A 27,030-nucleotide genomic window follows, 5' to 3' on the forward strand; every position below is an offset into this window, starting at 1 on the left:
CACCCCTCCACTGATACTTTTAAAGCTTTAAACTGACTGCCCTTTTTTCTATCGAGGCTAAATATCTATGTTAGCTTCGTTGTAAATGTGTATTTGTGTTTATGCTTCATTTCTATTAACCTTTTATATTCTTTGGGTCTTTCGGTAAAGTCACGTAGATAGAAAAAATAATAACAAAAAAATATTATTATTTAACTTTTATATAATAATAAAATATTATTTTATTATTCTTTTTTTCTATATATAATAATAAAATATTATTTTATTATTCTTTTTTCTATCTACGTGACTTTACCGAAAGACCCAAAGAATATGAATTCCTGCTGTCACGAAAGCTTTAAGTCAAGAATTCACTTTTTATTTACAATGTACCATAAAGTCTACGATATTTTGAAATTTACATTTTCATGTTTACGTGGCTCATGCTCAAGACCAAATAACTTTGAATGCACTCGTTATCCTCGAATAATAAGATTTGAGCCTGGATCGTGCTTGAATGGGTGACACTACGCATGGAACGGGTTGTTATAGGCTGCCGTGGGGCCGTGTGTTGGGCAACAGAGGGCAGCAGAGCATAATCCATTGTTGGACTTTTCTTCTATGCTCCACCGTTTATTTTCCCTGCCTTCAGAAACCCATAAATACCAGCGTGGTTAAGTATGGTAAAACATCCCCCCGCGACCTAGATGGCATGGGGAAGCCCTCATCCAGCAGTGGACTGACAAAAAGGGTTGTACAATATAATTCACCTATTATGGTTGTATGGCATCTACTACAGTACTGTAGCTGCATACTTGATGTCACGAGTAAAGAGCCCATTGAGACATCACGTCCCTTTTGTCACGGGTTGCCTGAATCAACAAGTTACAATAGTACAGAAGCACAGGATTAACACAGGAGCCAGGGACAGAAAGACTGAGCAACATAAAGAAATTCCACTAAACGATCAAGTTAATTGTCATGCTAAATAAAAACAAAATGTTTGGTTTGGGGCCTTATAAATAAAGCCTGCCCGTCTAAACACACTCCCCCCATAGCCCACTCCCGATTGGCTGGAGCTCGGCCCTTGCAAGGCATCTGAACATTTGCAGAATAATGGTGAAAATTCACGTCCAAAAGGATGTTATCTCATCTCTATCTTATCTTGAAATCCCACACGTTCAAGCAATGTCACTAGGCAGCATTCGTTACCACCATATCACCCTTCGCGAGACTGTAATTTTTAAATGCTTCAACTCATTGCATTTTACGAAGGCATTACATGGTTAGAAAACGTAGACATTAAAAAACTCACGTGTTCCGAAAAATAAAGATGTGACATCAAATATTGCCAAGTTAAACATGACATTAACGACCGGGAAGGTTGCATCCCTTTTGTTAAGTTATTGAAGTGCTCTCCACTCACTGCCATGATCTGCCAATATAACATTTTACATTGGAAAGAGCTACTTTTATCTAAGTGTGAAGTTGTCTATGCCATGTGTATGTAACCCAACACTATTGTACATTCATAAAGCAGTGAATGCAGAGAGAATCATATTACATCGGGGTATGTGAAAAGTTAGGGCTGGCGTGCTGCCAATAAAAAAAATCCTCAATTCCTGCGCGCTTAAAAAAAAAAATCCAGCAACCATGGAATTTTTTTTCTCCCCCTCAACTTTTTTGTTGCTGTGGAGCCAGGGCTTGGCCAGATGCCCTTGCGCCGAGTCACAGCTGAAGCCGCGTTAAATTCTGCGCCCCATCGCCGGCTTCCAGACGCAGCCACAAAAACCAGAGGCGCGTGTTGCTGCTGCTGCTGCTGTCATAGGCAGGTGACGGCTGTGACCGGCACGTTCCTTCATCCACCACGCTCAACGTGAGTTACCTACGTGTGTACCCTTGATCTTACACCGATATACACCACACTCCTAGACTTGCAACTCTATGCACATGGGGGAGTAAATGGTAGGTGGGAATTAAAGGGCTTCTTCCTTGCTCTGCGCTCTCTGCATTCCTCAGGAGTGGAATGTTCAAATCAATGGGGTTGCTTTTTTGAAAATAAATATTTATCGGCATGTGTTTTTATTCGAGTCTGTGTAATTATTTGTTGAATGCACACGTTACGTTATGCATTGCTGTATATTTTGCAGTGTATGTGTATACTAGCGGTGTGATTCAGTGTAATATTTGTATCCTATAGTGTGTAGTTATATACTGTATTGCAGTGTTTGTACCTATCTATACATTTTTGCAGTTCAAAGCGGATGTATATTCTAATTTTGAGCAATACAATTTTGTGAGTTTTCTTGTGTATATGTTATTGTTTAGATTGTGTACATTTTTGTATTGTACAAAGCATACAGGGTACATTATAAACCTTACCACGTGTTATATTCCGCATTTTAAGGCCTTAATCCAGCAGTGGATTTATCGTGGATGGTGATAGTATATGAATTCAGTACTTTCGTACATTGTATTGTGTGTAATAGAGACTTCATGCATTATATTCAGTATATAGTACACCATACATTTGTTTTGTATGCCATCTTTATGGAACACGAATTTAGTTTAGTACAGTGGTATATAAATAGCACAGGTATACCGATTTTAAATTAATTACAAACATTCTTGTGAAGTTTAGCATTTGTTTCATGGCTCTATTCGAAAGTTAAAGTTTGATGTTTGTTCACTAGATGAGGGCTTAATGATTGTTGTGCCAACTTAATAGACAAAGGGCTGAGTACATATGGCAGCTGTTCGTTGATTAGCCTTTTGGTTACTGAATTAATGACCCTCTCGATAAAGGGACCAATGCCCATTCAAAAGCTAAAGTGACTTTTCCCTGCTCGAATGAGCCCCGGGTTTACAGCTCTTGAGCCAGTGGTGGAAAATCGGCATTTACATGGTGGGAGCGAGTCTTTTCCAAAGGCAACCACTTTTGCTTTGCCCTCACCACAGTGGTAAAGATTTTATCAACTCCAAAGAGAATCATTGGCTCAGTAAACTAAACTATTTTTTTACCAGGTAAGGCCCACTGAGCTATACATCCCTTTTCTTAGCAACCTGTCGCAACGAAGCGGCGTATCATGTGGGAATCTATAGCATCCAAACACTCTAAAACATATGTTTCTAAATGTGGAGGGAAAAACCGGAGGACCCGGAGAAAAAATCCACGCGACCGCGGGGAGAATGTGAGAACGAAAATCCACGAGAACATGCAAACTCCAAATATACAGGTGTCAAGGGTCATGATGGAACCCACGACCTCCTATATACCAGGCGAGGTAGTTAGCATCTTGCACCAATGAGGATGTTAATGCGCAACCTTCCGATTGTGAGCCGTTCCCTCTACCGCTGAGCCACATGGCCAGTTGGTGCTCATTCAATGTCCGGTGTCAAGCATCTTCCCACAGGGAATTGTTTTACACTTGAGTAATGGTATGTTCCATAATGTGTATGCTGTGTATTTCCCACGTGGCCAAATATGGCAAGCTGTGGAGTAGTGGTTACCTTAGTGCACTCCAATAAAAAAAACACACGTGGATTGATTCCTTTCCATATGTGGTATTGGCAATTAAAATATGAACCTACGATGGGCCTCCCTTTCAACATCTCAGCCTAAATTGCACTGGGGAGACAGAGACAGCAGGGCATGCAAGGTACTGGCCACACCACCATCTGATGCGCTATGGCAGCCTTACTAAGGTTCTCAGTAACAAGATTTTCAATGACATTTTTCCCAATAATTTGTATAGCTAAATGTGAATTCTGAGTATATGATATCTGTCCAAATATACTTTGATTATTATAAAATGTTTAATGACTACTCTTTAAATTGTGTTATATTGCAAAAGTCGAAAAAAAGACTACGTTCCCAAAACATCACGTTTAAAGTATTTCCATATCATGCACGTATTTTATTACTGACAGTTCCTTTGAAAAAAATATACTCATCTCATTGGGATGTTGCCTAAAAATACGAAACAAAAATTCAGTTGACGTTATACATTATGGACATTACACTGATTTAATGCTGGGAATGTCCAAAGTTTTCCATCTGCTTGCTAAATCGCAGATGTTTAAGAATGCAGGATCGTGTTGGTTTCATGGGCTAAATCCCCAAATGTAAAAACTACCCACACTAAAATTGTTAAAAATAGTATCTGCGTAAACTTTGAGACCCCTCGAAAAAGAGGTAATGAATTTCAATTAGTTACCCTTCCACTGAAGTAAAGTTCATCGGTTTGAATTCAATACATCTCTCTATAAGGTTATATTTAATCTAATATCAAGCAAATGCAGTCATTGCAGTTCTAGTGCTACTGCAAGCCAACAATTGGTGCATTTCTTGATTGCATTGTTAAGGAAGGAGCTGACCTTTGCAAAGCCTAAATCTTAAATTCCCAAAAAGAAATGCTGATCGCTGTTGGCCACAACCACCACACTCTAGTAACCAAAGGTTCAAATGGAAACTTCTTTCACAAGCGACTGTTGCTGTTCCTGTGGCAGAATACCAGAGGTGGGACAAAGTCATTGTTATGCAAGTCCAAGTCGAGTCTGAAGTCATCAAATTCATGACTCGAGTCTGACTCGAGTCCAAGTCACATGACTCGAGTCCACACCTCTGCAGAATACTGCCGAAAACCTGGGATTAAATCTTGAATTCTCACCAATACTTAGCAAAGCACTCTTCTACGTCGGTTAAGAGAGCACATTCCAGAGGTTTTGTAAGATAAACTCTTCAAGGATGTTAGACCAAACCCCAAGATGGATATTCCAATATGATTTTTCAAAATGAAGAAGCTATGCTGCTTGTAGGGAGGATCACAGAGGGGGGTGTTTGTAGCAATGTGTCTGGGTGCCTCCAGCAATGTTGTGATATCAATTGTGGGGGGCAAAAACCTAAAACATAGTTTCTAAAACTATCCAAAGTGCCCTTGAAAACATTTTAACGAGTCTATGTTAGACATTTATAAGCATGTAGAAACCTTAAAGGAGAATTTTTGTTAAAATAAACTTTAATAATGTGTTTCAACAGCAGTAAATCAATCCATTTTATAGTTGTTAACACTGAGGCCAATGTGTAAGGGAGATGGTATAGACCAGGGGTGGAGAACGTCGGGCCCGCGGGCCATGTAAGGCCCGCGAAATCATTTGGTGTGGCCCTGCCAAGGCAACCGCAGGCGGGACTTGAAATTCAATAAATCTAGGAGCAAACCTGGAAAAGCAGTTGCGAGTAGCAACATCATCAATACCAGCTAACATCACAAGCCTCACCAAAGAGAAGCAGTTCCAGCCATCACATTAGGGGTGAGTTGATTAAATGTTTGACCAAATATAACGGGCTAATTTTTAAGTTGATAATTCTGTATGGCCCGCGAATGATGTTATAAATATCCAAATAGCCCTTGGCAGAAAAAAGGTTCCCCACCCCTGGACAATATACTGACCTAAATATAGCAGTGGATTTAAATAGTCCTTCTGGCTTCATAGGGCCACGAATGCAGTTGAGTGCTTCCCATTTAACTATGTGTAATCTTCATAAGATATATAATGGACATGTACAGCTCTTTTATCAATGCACTGCTGAACGAGGGCCCTACCTATGCTGTCGGAATCATTAGTGTGATTTTACCATGCCTCACTGTGATGGTCAGTGTAGGATGTGGCGAAGGTGGGGAGCTGAGACATTGAAGCATCGTGCAGTACAACAATGCACTTGCTGTACTCCTCTCTGCTGGCAACATAATCATGTAGCTGCTGTACGAGCTAAAATGTATATGTGAAGTATAATATTACTTTTTTTTTCAACACAGAGATCTCGGAATTTGTAGTTTTTGTATATTTACTGTACAGGTAATGAAGGTGATTGATTTTAGCTTCGACATTGTGCCTTGCATAATGCAGTCGTTCATGTGACCTTCACAAATTATTTTGTGTATGTGGATATCAAAACAATAACCGATACTGCATTTTGACTGATAATGAGTTAAGTAACAATTCATACCGTCTGTATTTGTATTTTGTATTTTCTCGGTATCGTTCTTAAACTTTTGTTCACTCAGTTTGTTTAAACCTATAAGGATACAATTTTCATATTTTCTCACAAGCAATACATCTATCATTGGAACTGATTTTTAATCGAGGAATTGGTGTATTGTTACATGCCTACTTTTGCTGTATTTATAGCCCAGTGCATGCGTTTGTATGGCACGTTCAAACATTTATTTGTTTAATATACAAAATTAAAATCTAGCAAACATATACAGTATTCACAAATAAGGGCAGAAAAGTTATTTGAATTAGCTTTATAGACTGCCAAGGTAAGTGATGTTAGCAAACACCTATTAATGCGTGTAACGCACAGCTTGAAGTCATATCATAAGCACCACAGAAGTGATTTCAGGCACTGCACAGGTACGTATGTACAGTAAAGATGTATGTTGAACTTCTATCGCACCCTACGGAGCCAACCATGCTAATCGGAGGTGCGGGGGAAGGATAACTTATGTAAGGCTATGTTTACCATAGGAAGGGTTAAGGCTGGATCAGGTACAAGTTGCCAATGATGGTATGGATGACCTGGGGTTGAACCCAGATTGTCAGGATTGCAGAGTGATAACCACTATAACGCTACTAATCTCACCCAGACACGCACGCATACAATGGAATGTCTAAGCATGATGAAAAAGTCAATGCGATACGTATGATAATCATTTAAGAACATCAACATTATTTTGTGTGCTCACTTATGCCTCCGTAATCTACACAAGAAAGATAATGCTATTTTTTACAAAATAAAAAAGAATTCCATTTGAGGAAGCGTTACGGTATCATTAATTCATATGACGATTTTCATGTGTAGCTTATATTTTCAGATGTAGTAATGCAGCTACGGAAAGTGATTTATGTGGAATATAGTAATTGCATTCTTATTATGATGATTATTAACCACTTGGAGCCATGCTAAGGAATACTGTTAGGTATTTTGTAGAAAAAAGGCCGGTAACATTATCCATAAAGTGCCAAATAGGACCTTCAAATGTCTCCCGACAGGCCACACATTAACACGCATCGGATGAATAATATTCATGTGACCCCACCCCCACCTCCCCCCAACCCACCAACCAACTCCAGTTGGCTTTGAAGACTCCCTTTCATTAGAAGGCTCTTTCATTGCGGATATGCTCCACTGCTCCAAGGCCAGTAATGCGTTCGCAGCAGGCTCATACAATAAGGGCAGCCGCAGCTCTTCATTAAGAGGGAAATTGTGAAAAGTTTCAAAATTGCAGCTCGCAGTTAAAGGAAGGAGGCAAAGTACTCGGGGACAGCGTGGTGGAGGGGGGGGGAGGCGACCGGCGCTCCTCTGCAATCCTAACTTTTTTTGGTTTATTATGAAGTAGCAGCTACATCTACGACTCCTATTTTATCTGAAGTGTGATGTGACTACTCCAATGTTATACAGAACGTCCCTTTTCAGTGACAGAGGTCACTGACGACGCTCAAATGAGGAACATTTTTGCTTGATTGAAAATATTCCTCTCTCTAGTATCCAATTAGTGCAGCTATGATGCTTGCAGTGACAGGTAAATGTATAATTTACAGGCCGCTTCCAAGTGGCAGGCTTTAATCTGGCCGCAGGCTGTGAGTTCCCCCACCGCTGGTACAGTGTATTACTGCATATTATTGTATTATATTACATTGTGTGCTTTATTACACTGCACTTAGGGCTGTTAGTCTTTGTTCATGGACGATTGGTTTAAATAGAGCCACCTTTTCAGTGACGACATCGTGTAAGAGCACAAAGTAATCTTAAACGAAAACGCCAACACTCGACCTATATTGTTCCCATTACAAAGATGTAATTAATTCCGAAAGGTTTCAACGTTTGTAACATAACAACCATTAATAAGTGAAGTTATTTCCAGAAACACAACAGTAATTCATGACTTGTGACTGCGTAGTGAATTCCATTGTGTTGGCAGTGCAGTGGTAAATGAACTTGACAACTTTATAGCGGATTTTGTGCTTATTATAAATCATTGGTACATTACAGCTCCGTTATCCTGTTGCCACAATTGTGCATGTAGCCGTTACGCATAACAGCTCTCCCATACAAACTCCCTACAGATGTGTTTCCTTTGCGTGTATTGTTTAACCTTTTTCTTTATTCGACTCACATTTTTCTCAATGACTGGATTCACATTCACTGCAGACAATATTAGTTTCTTTAACATCATCACCGCATATGCCTTGAGGTACAATAACCTGTATTGATGAATGTATATTGGTTTTTCTCCACAAATTTCGAATATCCCAACTGTCCAATTGTGATATTGGCATCAAGCCCCGGAGAATAAATAACTTAGTTACGTGCTGTGTGTGGGCGTGCTTGTGTCTGTGTGTAATTGTGTGGGGATTGGCAGACTATGAACCCAGCAACCCAAGTTCAGCCAACACCTGTGACAATTATCTAAACCAGTCCTAGGCCTCCGCTAGGTCGACTCAGCCTTAAATATGTGCCACTGGGGGAGACAAAGGCAGCCGAGCGTGGTGCTAGCTACCCACAGCACTTGCCCCAAAAGTCTGTCAAGGCTACATGGGGGATCTTTGTCTTGTGTCCTTGTCATGTGGCAATCGGTAGTGTAGTGGTTAGTGCACTGCATGATGAATCTTCAGATCATCAGTCAGTGGCGGATATCTGACCCAGTTCTGGGCCTCCCAATTGTCAATTCAGCCTTAAATGAATATCTGGTGTGTTAAGAATTAGCATAAGTGGCCAGCACCATGCCTAGCATGATTTTTACCTCTACAGGGCAACATAGCACCGGTCTTCATAGGTGCACGCAGACGGCACTCACTGCATCGGTCTGAAAATGCTACAAGTGGATCTTTGTATCTTTGTCTTTTTTGCATGCACGTACAATCCAGGACGACCTGTAAACTCGGCCTGATGGGAGACTGCAACCACTTTGAGACTTCCCATCCATCCGCGAGTGTCAGCGGCAGCCTGGACATCTGGGAGAAGCGAGCTCACCATACGGTACTCATAATTATATATTTACGCGACCTAACCCAAAAAACATTATGAATAATATTGGTCACGAAATCCTACGTACTACATTCACACCGTGCTCGCCCGCACAGCAGCAGCACCGCCACTTCTTTGTTCAAACGATCACGGAGAGCATTTCTATTTAAACTATTATTTCTGAACTATTTTTTTTATTTCACCAGGTAAGGTCCACTAAGCTACATAACTCTTTTTCAGTAGAGCGACCTGGCCACAAATGATAGCTCAACGTGTTGGCTTACGTTGAAATTTATAGCAGCCAAATACTATAAACGCATGTCGATTCTAAATGTGGAGGGGAAAAACCAGAGGACACGGAGAAAAATCCATGCGACCACGGGGAGAACATGCAAATTCCAAATATATAGGCGTCAGGGATGGGCTGCAACCCACGAACTCCTATATACCAGGCGAGGTAGTTAACATCTCGCCACCGAGCATGCAAACCTTTTAGAACACTGAACTAGTAGTGCTTGTAAGCCGTGTATGGTGGCAAGCACCTACAATCTAGCAACTCAGAGCCTGGGGTCTTGGATCGCATAGGGAATGAGACTCGACAAGTGTGAGACACCCACCGGAATGGAACCCAGGTTCTTGAATAAAGCAGTACAGGTCGTTGCCTTTTTTGGGGAAAACTGCAAAAGTACTGAAGTATACATTTTCTAATTGGACCCTCCTGGTAAAGTTTCAAGCCTCACTGTTTCTTTAATCAGCAAATCAATGCTGCACTATGTTCTGTTGTTACTATTATTATTGTACATGGATTCAAGACCGGAGAAAATATATGAAATGTGTTATTTTTTTAAAACGCAGAGTCTTATTTCAATAGCGTTATATTTTGGTACCACCACCACTTGGAACGTTTCTAGATTATCCACTGTAGATTATTATGACATTGCATTAATGTATACGAGTTTATCTCAGAAGTTTATCTTGACACATGGATGTAAATAGTTGTACATGAAGTATAAATTTGGGTTGTAATGTCCCCTGGGTTAATTATCAATCCTGTTTGGCCAATGAATGTTGTTATGCCCAAGTCATGCTGAAATCAACTCTTTTTCTTCAACAGCCGTAACAAGATTGACATGCAATTAATTCTGGGAACATTCCTGCCAAAACCACTCAAGTGCCCTGTTTACTTCACAAAGAAATAACCAAACTCATTATGAATCTTTAAATTGCCCCTCTGAGACTTATTTTCTTTAACCCGTGGAACAGACCTTCATTGTATCGATCCTGACAAATGAGGACCAGTGTCTCGCCAAACTGAACAAAGCCTTTATTGTAATTAAGCCTTCAGTCAACACTTATGTGCAAGCAAAACACTTAAATACTGGTCCATCATCATAATTTAATCTATTCGCAACGCTAATTAGACAAGTGCTGAGATGTTACCAAAATAATGTCAAATTCGTGGCTGTTTTCTTAAACATCCTGGACTCTCCGAGGATTGCTTTGTTTCTATATTATTTTAGTCCCTTTCCTTTTAACTCACTGTGCACACGAGGGGAGGTCAAGAGGTTTTGCGAATGGGTGATTAAATGTACACACAGACTTATTAGTTTTCTAATAAACTGTAGCAGCCCATAACATCGAGGCACTTAAGCTATTTTACGTTATGCCCTTGGGTTATGGCTTCAAAATAAGCTTAATGCTAGGTTGGGGGTGTGTTAACATCACAAAACCCTATTGATTTTCCTGTAGCGTGCGTGTACCCTATCATTATTATTTTACGTGCAAACACGTAATATCTGGGTTGGTACAATGTATAATTATATAATTTCATATAATTTACATCATATAAACATACTGCATTTATACATTTTTTAAAACGTTCAGAATATCTGTAAAATAAGGAATGGAAACATTGTTTTAATCAGAAAGCCTTTCCTAAAAGTAACATGTAATGAACAACGTGGTCCAGTCAGAAATTTACACCTAAGAATATACTCATATTACCCAATGTAACCGATGACCTAAGCTTGCAGTGTTGTTGATTAGATTTTTTTTAAATAACCCATTTTGACCTATGTGTTGTAAATGTTGATGCTTTTGTGTTTTTTTCTCTGCCGCGTTGGGGAAGTACACACATCCCAATTCAAAATTGAGGTGGCCAGCATCTTAACGCTCTGAGCCGTGTTAATCAAATGGTCTGCATATCTTTTTAATAGGACACTTTACCTGTATCAGTATTGAATGAGGGATGAAAAAGTTAAATTTACGAATAAGGTAAGGTAAAGGTGCAGCTCTTCAATTACTCACTCATGCCACTGCTGGTCGAGCAGCCTCCGCTAGAGCGAGCTCTAGAGAGCCTCTGTAAAGGTTATTTTGGTCTACTCTTCCACGCTGATGATTATTGGTGGTAATAGTAATGTTAGTGATACCAATAATAACACTGGTCAACAACAACAAAAAATTCTGGCCTGGACTTTTGCAGCTGATTTAGACTAATTTCAGGGTGCTGATTCCCAATCTGATCTCAGATTTGCTCTATCACATCTCATTTTTATGCTATCGGCATACCCGATTTTCATTGATTTTACCCGAAATTAACTCTGTTACTTATGATTGCAAGTTGTTGCGAGTCACTGACTGCTTTAGTGTTAAAATATGGTGCTGTATTTTTAGGATAGTGTGTTTATAATATCATTTTATGTAGATATCCACATTTATTTAATATTTTTCTTCTGCAGTTTTTATTGAAAATGCAATATTTGATATCTCAAAAACCTGATGTGATAGACAAAAACTGATGCCAGATTTGGAATCAGCACCCCAAAAATACCTTAAAAACGTTGGAATACCTCATGCCAGAAAAAGTGTGTTGACCAGTGTAATCATTAAACAACATCTTGACTGGGTGTTTTTCAGGTCTATAAAGTGGTCGTGTCGAACGAGGGCAAGTCCTGGTTTGTGTTGGGTCGCTATGCCGAGTTTTACAAGCTGTACCAGAGCGTGAGTATTCGTAACCGTCCACACACTCACATGGGCACACAGCATACACAGACTCACGTGGAGCCAAAGCTGTTAGCAGGAACCTGTTAAAGCTATTATGGCACCCAAGTAGATGTTGTGTTTAAAAATACACATCATCCACTTCCTTTGCCTTCCCCAGGACTGATTTAAAACATACTAGATGGTTAACTTAATTTGGGCTAAGTCAACCTAGAAGAGGTGCAAGGCAGGTGCACATAATCTTTACCAATGGCGTCATGCTTCACATGCTTCACAGCAAGGAATTTGCCAAAGGTCACTGCCTGTTAGTGCAATAACATTATGCTAAATACTAATACATAACTTCCAATGCACGCACATATACCAGCTATTTCCCACTAAGTGGTGGTGACATCACCACAGTGCTTGTGCCAGGATAGGTGCTCTTTGAAGCCATATGAATGAAGCATCGTACACTCACTGGCAGGAAGTCACAGCACAGGCCCAGGTGCTATGGGTTAACTGCTTGAAATTAATTAAAAAAAAAGCACCACTGATACTAACTGCCATTCTCCATTAAGCATCGGTGACATTGCTACCTGAACAAATACTTATAGGTTTGAATGGGGTCCTAGGTCAACTCCTACCCCCGTAGTGAGCCTACTAACTTTCTTATTGAGCTTATTTGGCCCATGCCTTCAAATCACCCCTGCCCAAGTGCTAGGTTCATGACCCGCTCAGGCAATAACGTCACCTAATAATATTACTGTCCTCAAGGGCAACTTTGGCCAACATCTAGGAGAGTAGGTTATATAAGGCATCTGACTCTTCAGCCTTGCCTGCATCCCTCCACAGATGTCCATCTTCTGTGGGGCCATAGAGAGCCACCGTCACCACTCTCACCTCCTGGTGATGAAAAAGAAAGCCCACAAAAGCCCAGGAGTCACAGCCACCCACACACCACTGGCAAGCTCAGAGTCTCCCTTCATTCATTATTTATTCAAATAAGAGCCACTCTTTGTTTTTCATGTTATCCTGCCCAAAGTTAAGTGATTGGTCAACTCCTCATAGTGACAAGAGCCAAAACCAGTTTGGCTGAAACACCTCGATTCCACAGAGGTCCATGTGGTACTAGTCCAGGTCCCAACAGAGAAATGGAAGGCTTTCCACCCCAGCGAACATTAAGACTTCCCATGTGGCGAGCTATAGCAATTATCTTTTGTTTCTTGAGGCTCCCCAGAGGGAGTTTTAGTCCTCTGCTTATGCCAAATGGGGTTTGGTCATTGGACGCCATGAATGCCCGCTCCCTTGGGGCCTCCCAATTTATTTGAATTACCTATACATGGAGGGGTTTACCAGCTGCTCACTTGGGTTCAGAGCCCGCATGTGATACTGTCGTGGATCTGAATATAACGTGAGCGTAACCAGTTGGCTAACATCAGCCTTTCCCCAAATAGCATTGTTTACAATACACAACAGCGTTACCGTCTGGTGCCATGAGGAGTTGGGGGAGTTGTTTTGTCAGACAACAAGTACACATGCACTATTACACACACGCATGCATGCATGTATTCATCTTGGTTGACACATGCAGTTTCATAGCTAACAGGTTCGTGGCTATTGAATGTGTGCACAGTTAAAGAACACATTCCCGGAGATGCACATCAAGTTTCCACCAAGAAGAAATTTTGGCAGTCATTTTGATCCCGGTGAGATGATTTGGCTGCATGATTTTTTCGTGCAGACAAAGACACACACGCACGCCATATATGTATGAAGGTCATTATGTGCCCTAAGCAGGGATTATATTTTGGGTCTAGTATCACCCACCTTGTTATGAATCCCATCTGCCCATAGGCAACAGGCAGTTCTGCTTCCTGGGGTAATTGGACCACGTTGGACACTGCGTTCATCATATATTTATAATATGTGTGCATCTCACTTCATCTTCCATGGGGCAATATTGCTCTGCCCCTCCTTGTGTTTGGTGGGGAAAGCTGCAGACACTGCAAGTATGGCCCATGGTTGTCTGTCACGTGCAAGGGGTAATTTGAAGGTGATGTTTTAAAAACTGAATGCAGTGTAGCAAGAGAGCACAACGAAGAATGATATTCCAACAACCTGCACAGTGATACCCACAAACAAGTTTTTTTTAAAGGTCATGCCAACACATTGTGAATCGTACACCGAACCTGCATTTGACCTGACATAGGGTATTATTCACATTAACATAGTTCTTAACTCATGAGTCAAGGGCCTTGTCATTTATGCATTTACACACAAGCATGACTTGGTAATATTATGTTGTTGAAGCAGGTGGGAGCCAGTTAGGCTGTACCAACTGCAGTAGGGGGTATCCATCACATCGTTCCAATGTGGCTGGGTGGCTCTAAAAGTCAATGGTAATGACAATATCACAATAATAAGTGAAGTTAAAGATGCAGCCCTGGAATTACTTACTCACATCACTGTTGACGCATGGGCCTCCGCTTAAGGGAACTCTAGAAAGTCCTTAAAGAATGTGATTTTCCTACTTTTGCACGTTGGCCAGAGGTCTTTGGAATAGGTTGGAGAAGCCACATTCTACCCCACAACACGTGATCTGCCAATCAACATACTCTGTTGTTTACACCATTTGAACCTTATTTTCCAGTAAAAAAATATATGATAATTGTTTTTTTTACCCTTCTATCTGGCAACAAAACTGACACCTTTTTTTACAAGGAGTCATGTTTGCATAGACCAAAATACCTGCAGTCATAATGCAAACAAAAAAACATAACTCTGATAATGTGCACTGTCCTTGAAGTTGATTGGTCCACACCCGAGACAGCTTTCCTTAGAGCCTAGTCTCACATGGGTTGGACCAGATGACGCTGTCTCGGGTGTGGCCCAATCAACTTCAAGGACAGTGCACATTATCAGAGTTATGTTTTTTGTTTGCATTATGACTGCAGGTCTATGCAAACATGACTCCTTGTAAAAAAAGGTGTCAGTTTTGTTGCCAGATAGAAGGGTAAAAAAACCAATTATCATACTCTGGTGTATTCATTTATACTGCGAGGTTGACAGTGGCAGGGAAATCTAAGGAACGTGGCCCATTGCTTGAACTTATGCGCCGGGAAACCAAACCGATGACCTCTGGATACAAGTCCAGTATGCTAATCGTTCCATAAACACGGTATCCCTACAGAGTACTTGGGTTTAAATGAAACTAATAGAAGCCTGAGATTAAACCAAGCTCTTGCGTGGAATGAGTTGGCCGTTGCAGGTCAATCGCTAATGACCCATATGAAAAACAATGTCATTAAAAATAATTCTTCACTTAAGTCGTATCATTCCAACACTGAAGGATGTATTTGTGAAATTGCTACGCAGTTATTCAGCAGAACTGTACAAAGAAAGGCCCTCACTCTTCACAGTTAAAGAAAATGCAGCCTACATATTCAGATTCCAAAGAACACAGGATGAGATGTTACTATACTTTGTGCAAGCACTTACTTAAAGGATATCACAAGGTTTTTGATGTATTTTTAGCTCTGAGGTTCCACGATAAATTGTGTGGCTCTGCTGTTTAAAGCAATAACCCAGATTTATTTTTTAATCATGGTTGCTGAACAAAGGCCAAAGTGTCTAACCCACCAAGTGGCCAGCTGCAATGAAAGATAAAAAAATATAAATAAAAAATACTTCACTATATGTTCAGATGCTTCTAGCACAATTTAGATCCAAATTATATTTTTAATGCAAAATTTTGTTTAACAAAAAATTTGACCATTAAATATAAGGTATTTTAAAAAATCTATTTCTGATCTAGAACATTTGATAATTGAGGGAGATTTGTAAAATTAGTTCCAAATGTACATACGTTGAACTTATTTCGTACAGTACGTAGCCAACCGTGATAATCGGAGGGGGGTAATTGTCATAAACATGTCCAGGAGGACATTGTATGAAGACAAAAATGAATAAAGGAATGCATGAGAGGAATGTGCTTCAAAATAAAACAAGGCATCTGTGTTTAACGACAATCACCACCACGCCCGTGCCACACAGCACAGGTCTACTAAAGGAGACATGCTGCACGAAAAGTCATACAATTGTAGGGCTTCATCCTGCAAGTTGTATCCATTATATATAAAAATAAAACTGGCATGGCCTTTTTAAGTAACATTTAAAGGTTGATGTTCTTATTCTTTTCAAATGCAGCTTACTTTTGCGTGACACCTGATTTATTTTTTCCGATTGGTAGTATTGGATTGCGTTCAAGCAAATTATTTCATGTTGCTCTTAGGCAATGATTCCTAGTGGATACTTAGCCACATTTAGTTCACAACAGCGACTTGAGTGTCACTGCAACGATCAAACGTAAACGGATCAAACATCCTGAGTAAACCAATATACCAAGACATCTTGTTCAACCAAGTGGCTTCATAATTTCGTCTATATTTAATATGTTTAAGAAGTTTTTGAGCTGAATATATAGGATAGAACTACCATCATCCTTTCTCTGTCATTGCTAAAACATGGCCGTCAAGAATGAACCAACTAAACGACGATCGTGCACCAAATTGAGAGCAGTTGCCACAGTGCTTGTTGGTATGTATGACAATTCCAAATATGTATCGATATACGGCTACAATTTGTAAGTGCTCTGAACAGTTAATATGGTGTATCTAACTGTGTTCCTCGAATTCAAAGAATGCATCTCCATACTTTTTGCCCATTTGCAGCCTTTCTTATATTTTCTTTTTCAATGTCCATGTTTCTAATCCTTACGTCATAGCAGGCAATGTACATGGATTCATATCTAATTCTTTGTTTGCAACTTTGGTATGTTGTTTGTAATAATCAAATTCACTTTTCCAAGACCACTGCAACCTCCTGTCGCCCACCTCTTTAATCTATTATGTTTGCTGTGTTGGGTGGAGGAGAGTTTACGACACACATTTTACTTTCGCGATCTGACCCAAAAAAAATATCTTCTGAATCATGTTGATCTTAGTCACGTTCTATGACTGCCCTAGCTCTAAAAATATCTTCAACTGTTTGTAAAATTTGCTGTTCATGACATTGGATATTTATGAAGCTATTTAATTATTTCCCATAGTTCATCGCCATTGGTTGTTAAAGTTACAATCTCATCAGCAAATCTTGTTCATATTGTGAATGTTTTCTCCATTAATGCTTATGCCTTTATTTCTCCAATTCATTGTTTTCCCTTGAAAAACATATTCTAATGTTGCTGTAACTAACGTTGTACCTTTAACTGTCTCTGTGACTGTGAAAAACTTTGAATGAATCAAATTGGCTTGGGCGGGACGCATTCTTAGAAGGGTGCCGGCTGGTGGTCGTGGCGGACGACATAGCATGCCCTAGAGTACAACGACCGTGGAGATGGAGAGATGAGATCTACTTGTGTGCAGAATCTAGCTACATTGTTGCATTGTCATATCACGAGGGATCGTGTCAGCAGTGGATAGGCCATGGCTGATGATGGTGATCATGATGAGGCTCCATGGCAAAACAATTATTATCGTGCGACTCGAACTTAATTTGACAGTAAACAATACACACAATCGTTTTTAATGATTTTAAGCAAATTTAATTCCGACATCAATTATCATGCGTACGATATAAAAAAAGAAATCGTGAAAACAAGAAACTGTACCCTTTGGTTCTTTCGGTAAAATCACGTAGAAAAATAATATTATTTTATATTATTTTATTTTATTATTTATCTACGTGACTATACCGAAAAAACCAAAGAGTGATTCCTGCAGTTACGAAAGCTTCAAATCAACAAGAAACTGCATCTATGATAATTGTTTTTTTACCCTTTTATCTGGCAACAAAACTGACACCTTTTTTACAAGGAGTCATGTTTGCATTGACCACAATACCTGCAGTCGGACGGGTGTATATTGCAGTAAATCTGAAATATTCAATAGAAAAATTGTTCAGCTCATGATTATTAATGCGGGGTGGGGGGGGGGTGTCCCATGTGGAGCGACGTCACCAGCTAATGGTTATTGGGGAGGGGTGCGGCATGTGGAGTGCGCGACCTTGTGCGTTTGTGTAAATTTCCACGCGGACATGAATATTAATGAAGGGGGGGGGCTCATTTTTCAGTGGCATCACGCACGGATGTAGCACTGTGCTGCGTAGATGTATTTTTTACCGTCACTTTCTGAAGCGACTTTGCATAATAAATTATTGAATTCAATTCGACCTTCCTCTGCGTTCGTGTAACAATCCACCCATTTATGAATATTAATGAGGGGGGCATCATGTTGAGTCACGCGCGGGACGGACAGACATTTCTGGGTGATTATAGGAGGTAATAAGGTGGCCTGGTAGCTCAGGGGGTGGAGGGCAGAGCCAGTATCACTGAGATCCTGCATTGCCACCCATAAATAAACGATATTATGAAGTATAGTTAGTTTAAAGTCTCAACCATTGACTTCAACATCACATGACAAACAAAATTGTACAGTATTCAGGGCATTATACTTAGGTGGCAGTTATGGTGCTCAAAGTCGACCAGTGGGAGGATATGTGTGTGATTATGTATGCGTGTTCTTTTTTTTACTTCAGCTTTTCTTAAACACCGGAAAACTGGTTTAAATGACTTCACGCAAAAAGTGGTGTCAAACCCCGGCATGTGTCAAACGTAAGTAGAATGCGTGTGTGTTTTAACAGGCAATTTGTATGTTTTTTTGGTTATATAATCTCACGTCTTGAGTTTACGTCTCATTACTGGACATGCAATTTTATCACAAGATGCATTATATCTGATAGTTGAACTTCAACGTAGTATCATTACGCGTTTGTAGTTCTTGGACCTAGTGAACACGGTGCAAGAGAGGAGATCAAAAACTAAAATTGATTCTGCGTCTTATGCCGTGAAGGCTAAAATTGTGATAGCAGATTTAAAGAAAGAAAAAAAACACTTTAAATGCCTCACTATTTCATATAAATAAAGAGGTATGTTTATACAGCACATTATCCGCGCGTTGGGACTTGGGTGACGTTAAAGATTGTTGTGTCAACTGAATGTGACACGCAGCCCCAAGGAATGTTGGCGAGGGCCACGTACCCACACCCGTATCAGCCAAATCCACATGCGTGCATGCACAGAGGCTACTCGGTTCAATAATTATTTTATAAGTCACCGGAGCTATTAAAAAGCATTGCTAAACATAAGTTCCGATTATTGCATTGATTGCCCAGTGTGGTTTGCTTATTATGAGTAGAGTATAATATTCACTATAGTGTATATGCAGGACATATTACACATGTGTGGGTGGTGGGCGCACTGGTGCTGCAATGGTTAGCACACGAGAATGAACCTTGCGACCTGAATTAAATCCGTAACCACGTGGATAACATCAATGGAATACTGATGTCCTGGGCCACCTCTAAGCCAACTCAGCTTGAAACGAGTGCCTGGTGTGGTACATGAAGATATTCACAGTGCAGATAGAGGTGGCCGGAGTGGTTCTGGCCACACCACCCGTTGAAGCGTCGTGTCAGCCTTAATACGGGGTGTTTCAAAAAGATGGACCCAATTTCAAGTAGTCCTAACAGTCTATAAGTCTAAATTGGGAATTTGTATATTGTGTGGTTGTGTGGTATATATACGTGGGGTTAATCTTACACTGTCTAATAATATAATGTTAAACAAATTGTTTACAGCCCTTTGTAAATCCACTGCTGCATGTCGTTTCGGGTATGGGGGCTTTTTGACCATACTTCACCACGCTGGTCAGTGCGTGTTGATAAAGAGGGGGGGGCAGGCAGGGTCCAAAACCAGTTCAGATGTCACTCTCCACTGATGTTAGGTGTGACCAGGACTTTAACTCAGATTACTGAGTTCATCACTGCGTGAATCACTACACCGATGCTTGTTACATAATGTTATGTGATATGTTATCTATATTTATCATGATGAGCAGGATTGGAAGAGTTTATGTGTGTGTGCTTAAATGTGTTGTGCAGTCCAGACGTACGGAAATTCCTCCAACTTGATAACCCCCGGAACCAGACACAGGAGCCGATGGCTGATGAAGACCACATAAACATGGTATTGATTTATTACGTTCCACAATCGAAATACGACACTTATATGCGGTAGGATTACTCTCATCCGCAGCCCTATTACCCTCGACTTCTATTATCTTGACCATCCCTTTTCCCAGCATTCATTTCAGGAAAATATTAGCCGCAAATTCTGAATTGAATAATTTCACAAGTACATTTGTGGATAATATGATTTTCAAAGTTTTAACTCCCACGTCACTGCAGATAAGAGGAGTTCTTCTGAAGCAGTGTAAATAAACTTGGATTTGATGTTTCACACAAGCAATGCCGAAACCGGAGGCAAATCCAGTGGTTCTGTCAAATCCTGTACGTTGATAATAATCTAAAATAAGCGCTTTATATTCTTATATTAAAATCGACTAGAATTTTACTAAAATTATGGCTTCGAAAGCAGTAAGACAGCAGATTGTAGCAAGGAAACACACTTCTGAATGTACGTGTTTTCGAGTGTTCCGTGGCTGGTAGATACAGTATATGAATTGTTGGCGTGCCTATAAAGAAAGCAGACAAGAGGGATTGTTTGGACAAAGAAGCAGAGGCAGATGAAATAACACCTCAACTGCACATAGGACCCGATCACTCAAACTTATCTGGGTTTCTTGTGCCATGGGTTTGGACACCAGCGCACCCCTTTGCTTGGAACACTTTCCACTACGGTGAAATATTTGCTAAGGAGCGATCGTTTTTACCCATATACCTGTGCCAAAGCCCAGGTTGTCCTTGCAACCGGCGGCGCTGTCGATTTCCCACCTATCATTACAATTGCACACGGTGTAACTCACTTCATCAACCCTGATAAGATGAGACTTATGATAATGATGATGACACTGATAATGGGATTAATTTGCCACAGATGTGGGTTTGAATGAATTACTTTGCAATCACCACACTAGTGCTCTGTTATGTAAGAACTATATATCGTTCTTAAAGCTACATATATATTTATTTTCACAGAATGATGCAGACCACATAAACTTGGGGCCCTCTGCAAATCTACAGTAAGTGCACAAACAGCCGTATTATGCTTGGCTTAGCAATTACTCGGTGACATAACGGCAGCTGGTAGTGAGTGGTTTTAATCCATTATTCTATAACACTTTTCTCAGAGTTAAGAGTCAATACCAACCACAAGCCAATATTGTCACGGTCTGTTTCTAAAGTGCTCCGTCAGTTGTGAAGTTGTAATTGTATACACTGTGACATCATCTGCAAGAGTAAGCCATTATATGCTAACATGTCCCATGCTTTGTAGAACGTATAAGTAGATGTCTCCACCAAGGTTTCAGCTATTTGGCTGGTGACAGAATCATGCAGACGTCTTCCTTGTTTTTTCTCACCACAGGGCAAAGCCGTCGGACTTTGATTTTCTAACCATCCTTGGAAAGGGCAGTTTTGGAAAGGTACATCCTATAATGTAAACGATAATCTGCGTACAATCCATTAGTGTCTTTGGTATTCCATGTATTTATTAATATTGCTCAGTTGTGTATTCTACTTTAATGTTTTCTAACTCAGGTTGAAAGCATTGATGAGCTCTGTCTGCAGCAGGTCAGGCTAACTATTGTAGAGGTCATCCAATGCAAATTGCATTTCGGTATAAAGTTGTGCTCCGAGTACGACTTACCCTGTTGAAAACTGGCCAAATTGATCAAAAAGATGCCCAAAACTTGGCGATAAAAAACGAGCGCTAAATGGATAAGGCCCCCCGGGGCAAAGTCCATGACATCATACACCATGCTAATGCATAACGTCGTCATGACATTGTGCGACTAGGACGGTAATGTTATTATCGCAAATTAAACACCTTCGAGGACAAACACACGTTGGAAAGTGATACAGAATCCATTCATGTGCATTGTTTTTCTGTGTATTACTTTGCACGTGTGCTGCAATCGCATGTAATTTGATAATCACTCCAGGACACCTGTACAAATTTTACATGTATTTGATAGGTATTTTTTTTTTTATCTAAATAGATATATACATGGACAATTGTGGTGTGTGTGCATTTGGAACAGTGCCCACCAACAGGACACAGGGCAGTCACATCATATGAGATGCCACGGGTAGTAGCTCATTGTGCTGCTGCTGATGATGAAAAACTTGCACACACACACACACAGTCCCCCTGCTTAACCTCCTTCCGTTTGTCTTTTAAAAGCTCAGCTCTTCTCTTTTGCCCATTCCCTTCCTCTTCCCTCCCATCGTCCCTCCACTCCTTCCCGTACCTCCCCCACCCCTTCGTGATCCCTAAGTACCCTCTATCGCGGTCACTCATTACTCAATCTTTGGATGTCCCTGTCATCATAAGCATTCTTCTGTTACCGTTTATTTTTTAAACGATGTCAAGCGCCTTGAGTTTAGGCGCTCTATACATGTAAAATAAGATGGGAAATATGGGCTGCATACTGAAATAATGACGCACACACACACACTCATACATACCAACACATCAAGATTCAAGTGTGTTTGTGTAACCAGGTGAGAACTAAAGAGACCAGGATGACTCATTTGCAAGAGTGAACTGGGTGACCAAAATTATGAAAGCAAAAACAAATAAACGAAACACAGCAACGAAATAGATGAATACATTGCAATGTATGTTGTTCACAGGTTCTGCTTGCAAAACACAAGAGCGATGGGATATTCTATGCTGTAAAAGTGATGAAAAAGTCAATAATACTGCAAAAGAAGGAGGTAATACTTTAAATTATTTTAATGAGCTCTCGCACACATGCTCAAATCTAAGTGCAAATCCCATTGCATCATACAAAACAAAATGTCCTATTGAATCTTTTTTTAAAAGCCACCATTCCGGCTCTTTTGTGCTGGTGGCCATCGTAAGGTTATATTCCGAACAGGCACAACAATAGTGATGTCATCATGCAGAAGTACGCTGGGATTCCTGTTTGGTTTTCAATTTAAGACGTATTTTTACGTGTGGTAATATAAATGTGGAACACTGAAATTGCACCGCTCACACCACTGCTGCCGGAAGCGTGTCCACTCGAGGGAGGTTTAGGAAATTAGCCATTCTCATTAGTGCACCGGGAAAGAGACCGTGCAACCTCTGGATTGCACATCCAGTTTGTGACAATTTCATGATGGCTGCATACCATTTGCGTAAGTATTATTAGTAAATTGAACTTCTTTAAACGTGTGTGTGTGCGCGCATGATAGTGAGGAGCGTTAGTGTCGCGGTAAGTACGAATTTGGTGACCCGAGTTTGATTGCCGCTCACGGCCAACACCAGTGACGAATATCTGAACCGGTCCTGGGCCTCCCCTAGGTCTACTCAACCTCAAATGAGTACCTGGTGCGGTGTGTAAATGTTGGTTGGGGTGCTGGCCACCCACCCCATCGTGTGCCGTGCCGGTCTTCATAGACACTCGCTAACAGCACTTTCACCAACAGTCTGTTAATGCTATATGGGGAAGCTTTGCCTTTGCATGATTGTGTCCTGCTGCTATACTGCTGCTACTAGGAGAAGCACATCATGGCAGAGAGAAATGTTCTGGTGAAGAACGTGCGTCATCCTTTCCTGGTGGGCCTGCACTACTCGTTCCAGTCGGCAGACAAATTGTACTTTGTCATGGATTATGTCAACGGTGGTGAGGTGGGTACGAGGCATGTAGTGGTCCATCAAATCTTCAATTAAAATCAATTCTAAAAACTCCTGATTATCTAACCAAAATAGTACGTATATGAATCGAATGCAGTGTTTATGATTTACGTGGATTATGTACAACCGTCATGTTTATTGGACAGGTGGCTCAGTTCACATCGAGTGAGTGGCTTGCAATCGGAAGGTTGAGAGTTCATATCCTTTCTTAATGCAGCCCATCGTCCTTCCAGGGTTGATAAAATAAACACAACTTTGTCAGGAATGAGCAGTGGCCGTCGAATGGATGGACTCGGCCATGTCATATCAAATGGAATTTCCACCACTGGCTAAGAGCTGTGTACAGCATATTAACACTTTCTCAATGCTCATTTGAGGAGGAAATCACCTTGCCATTTTTTTAGTTATGATTAGACTGATGAAACAAATTCAACAGAAGAAACAGGATATACATGTTCATCATGAACCAGAATCGAATCACAATTCGTCTGCAGTTTCAGCCTTTAAATCTCACTGCAATGTCTCTGTTTTCACTTTACAAAATCATTACTGCGGTATATATGTATGCGCTGCACAATGAACCCAGTTTGGTTCCTGGCTATGGCGAGTTATACCTGAACCGGACCTCAGTCCCCCCTTAACCAACCCACATTGACCAGCGTGGTAGAGTATGGTCAAACAACTCTCATGGCTGACACGGTGAAGGGAGACATTCATCCAACACTGGATTAACAAAGGATTGTATTTTTTTTTTTATTGTTGATCAGTATACTTCATATACTGAACTTAAAATAAAATGTCACAAAAAATGATGCAGTTTTTTGTTCATGTGTATGCAGTTAATTTGCTTTACCAGCCTGTGACTTAACTCAGTGATGCAGTGGTTTGTGCACCACACTGCATTACCAGCATCCCGTGTTTAACTTATGGTTAAGTGTAATTCTCGTGGTACTGGCTGGCTAAACATTGGTGTGGGCCTCTTAAATATCAATTGCCACTGAAATGAATACCTGCAATGGCATGTAAACTCGAGCAGTGTTGAGACAAAAGCAACTGGGTGTCTTGTCTTTTTCAGACACAATTGATGCTCACTAACAGCCTGGAGTCTGTCGAGGCTGAACAGATGATCTTTCACCTTGTGTGTGTTTGTGTGTGTGCTGGCAGCTGTTTTTCCACTTACAGAGACAGGGAAGTTTCCCAGAATCTCGTGCACAGTTTTACGCTGCCGAGATTGGCAGCGCAATTGGATATCTCCACTCCCTGAACATTGTGTACAGGTAACCACGTAACACACCTTCACCCAGTCCATAATCACATCAACCCCTATCATCGTTGTCGTCGTCGTCATCATAACGTCATTATCACCACCATCGTTATCAGTTTGAGGTGACTGTGTGGGTCATGGAGCCCCAACGCTGTTCCTCCATCAAACAACCAGAGTTTGTTGCTGCTGGGAAACTGGTTTTGATTACTTGAGACATCAAAAATCAAGTCATCTTGTGGACCCAGCTTCTTATGTGCAGGGCATAGGTGCACCTCTGCAATTTCTTTCCTACGTCATTGATAGTGGAAAGAGCCCCATCTCGAGGGTATTTTGGTCTACTCTTCCACGCTGGCCGGGCACGTTGCAGGAGATGGGGATACCCACACATTGCCCGCGACATGCGGCCTGCCAACCGACTAACTGGTGGTGAACCCGTTTAGTCTGCTGGGTGGACAGAGCTCCGAGGGGGGAGTTTAAGAAACTCGCACGATCGTTTCGAATGCTGTGCTAGGACACCGAATACAGCCGTCGACTACTGGAATGCAAAGTTTAGTGCGCTTACCATGACACAAAGCGTCTCGGCTTTCTCGTACAGTAATACCTCCATATGCGTACATTCGATAAATGAAGTTTCGGTGAAAGAAACTTTTAATTAATTACGATTATTTTACACGTAAAACGAAAACTAAAGTTAAATAATAAATGCACTGACATGGATAAAACATAAATTTATAGATCGACAGTACTAAATAAGAATTAAATTATAATAAGATGGATTGAGTACACTGTTTTTTAATGTAATTTTTATTAAATGTTTATACTTTATCGTATAGAATATATTTCTTTCAATATAAATGGTCTTTGTTTACAATATGAATGCTAAGTTATGAAGTATTAATAGTATGAAATGGTAAGTTATGAAGGCTGGGAACGCATCTTTTATAGTACTAATATTATAAGTTACTCAGAATACGAAGTTTTAGAATGAAGCTCCAGGAACACATCCACTTCTTATACCGAGGTATTACTGTATCATTCCAAAATTCCAGAAATACCAATCAACATAGCCCGTCATAGCCACAAGGTGGCACTGCCTGTGGTCTGTGAGGATTAAACAGTGCTTTGCTCTTTGTCTTTTTACAAACACACGCGAATCATTCATCGCTCGTATGTATTTAACTGAGTACACAAATGTAATTAATCTAAATGCAATTTTTTTTTCATGGGTATATACATAATTTCTTTCATTTATTTGGCGACCAGGCTGAGGCTGTCATACTCGCTACACAGCGCAAATCACCTGTTCTGTCTCTGGCATTTGCTTGGGGCTTCAACCCAAGACCCGCCTCCTGCTGCTTGTAAAGAACAGGGTCGAACAGCCCCCTTAAACGTTTACTGCCACGAGTGCTAATCTCGGCAATCGCGTAACCCCGGCTCCCTGGGGCAGGTTTTTATGCTGATAGCTAAGATCACATACATAGCCTCTGCCAGTTTTTTTTTCACATGGAATGCTGGCCAAACCTGTCCTGATTGGAGGCAGTCCAGGAACAAGTAACAGACATCTTCGTGGGGTTTTATTTTTTTGCGCTAAAAATTTCTGCCCGCATGCTTTGCATGTGGCATGTAGTCAGCAGCATCGTGCGTGTGTGAGCACACGGGGGGGGGGGGGGCTCGTTTTACACCAAGCGTGGCTTTCAGAGTTGAATGCAGTGCAAGTCTGTGCCGCATTCAAACTCTGAAAGCAACGCTTTGCGTGCAATGAGCCCACGTGATCAGGTGTTCACGTAACCTACGATGTTCCATTTTTTACAAATTATAATGATTTAGTGATACTACGTTGGCAGTGTGTTGCACAAGTACAAATACCAAGAACAAAAACACATTTGTCAAAAACACTGCCTTAAAAGGAAAACTTACATAACATAGGCACCTGGCCTTCTACACAGCATTTGTGAATAAAAATATGTTGTTTAACTTTTTAATATAATCAGGTGAGAGTCTATTGAGCTCCACTATTCGAAAAACGTGATGTTGGGTGACAATTACTGTGAA

At 40.7% G+C, this 27,030-nt stretch overlaps 1 protein-coding gene across 2 annotated transcripts in view; it reads left to right on the forward strand.

Annotated features, from left to right (window-relative positions):
* Positions 1-1,709: 1,709 nt before the first annotated feature.
* Positions 1,710-27,030, forward strand: part of LOC133349236 (serine/threonine-protein kinase Sgk2-like) — a 41,765-nt gene continuing 16,444 nt past the window's right edge. The window contains exons 1-11 of one of the 2 annotated variants that reach the window (XM_061562560.1): positions 1,710-1,855; positions 8,911-9,022; positions 11,927-12,010; positions 13,626-13,698; positions 18,587-18,662; positions 19,991-20,075; positions 21,047-21,090; positions 21,435-21,492; positions 22,706-22,789; positions 23,577-23,708; positions 24,879-24,991. In XM_061562560.1, coding sequence (XP_061418544.1) covers positions 8,933-9,022; positions 11,927-12,010; positions 13,626-13,698; positions 18,587-18,662; positions 19,991-20,075; positions 21,047-21,090; positions 21,435-21,492; positions 22,706-22,789; positions 23,577-23,708; positions 24,879-24,991 — 839 coding nt within the window. In that variant the 5' untranslated portion in view covers positions 1,710-1,855; positions 8,911-8,932. Of the gene's footprint in view, positions 1,856-8,910; positions 9,023-11,926; positions 12,011-13,625; positions 13,699-16,106; positions 16,589-18,586; positions 18,663-19,990; positions 20,076-21,046; positions 21,091-21,434; positions 21,493-22,705; positions 22,790-23,576; positions 23,709-24,878; positions 24,992-27,030 lie in introns of those variants that run through there. The other variant, XM_061562561.1, reaches the window with a different exon arrangement.

Source organism: Lethenteron reissneri, chromosome 29 (assembly GCF_015708825.2).
Source record: "Lethenteron reissneri isolate LAM-NWPU_2019-01 chromosome 29, ASM1570882v1, whole genome shotgun sequence".
Taxonomy (NCBI): domain Eukaryota; kingdom Metazoa; phylum Chordata; class Hyperoartia; order Petromyzontiformes; family Petromyzontidae; genus Lethenteron; species Lethenteron reissneri.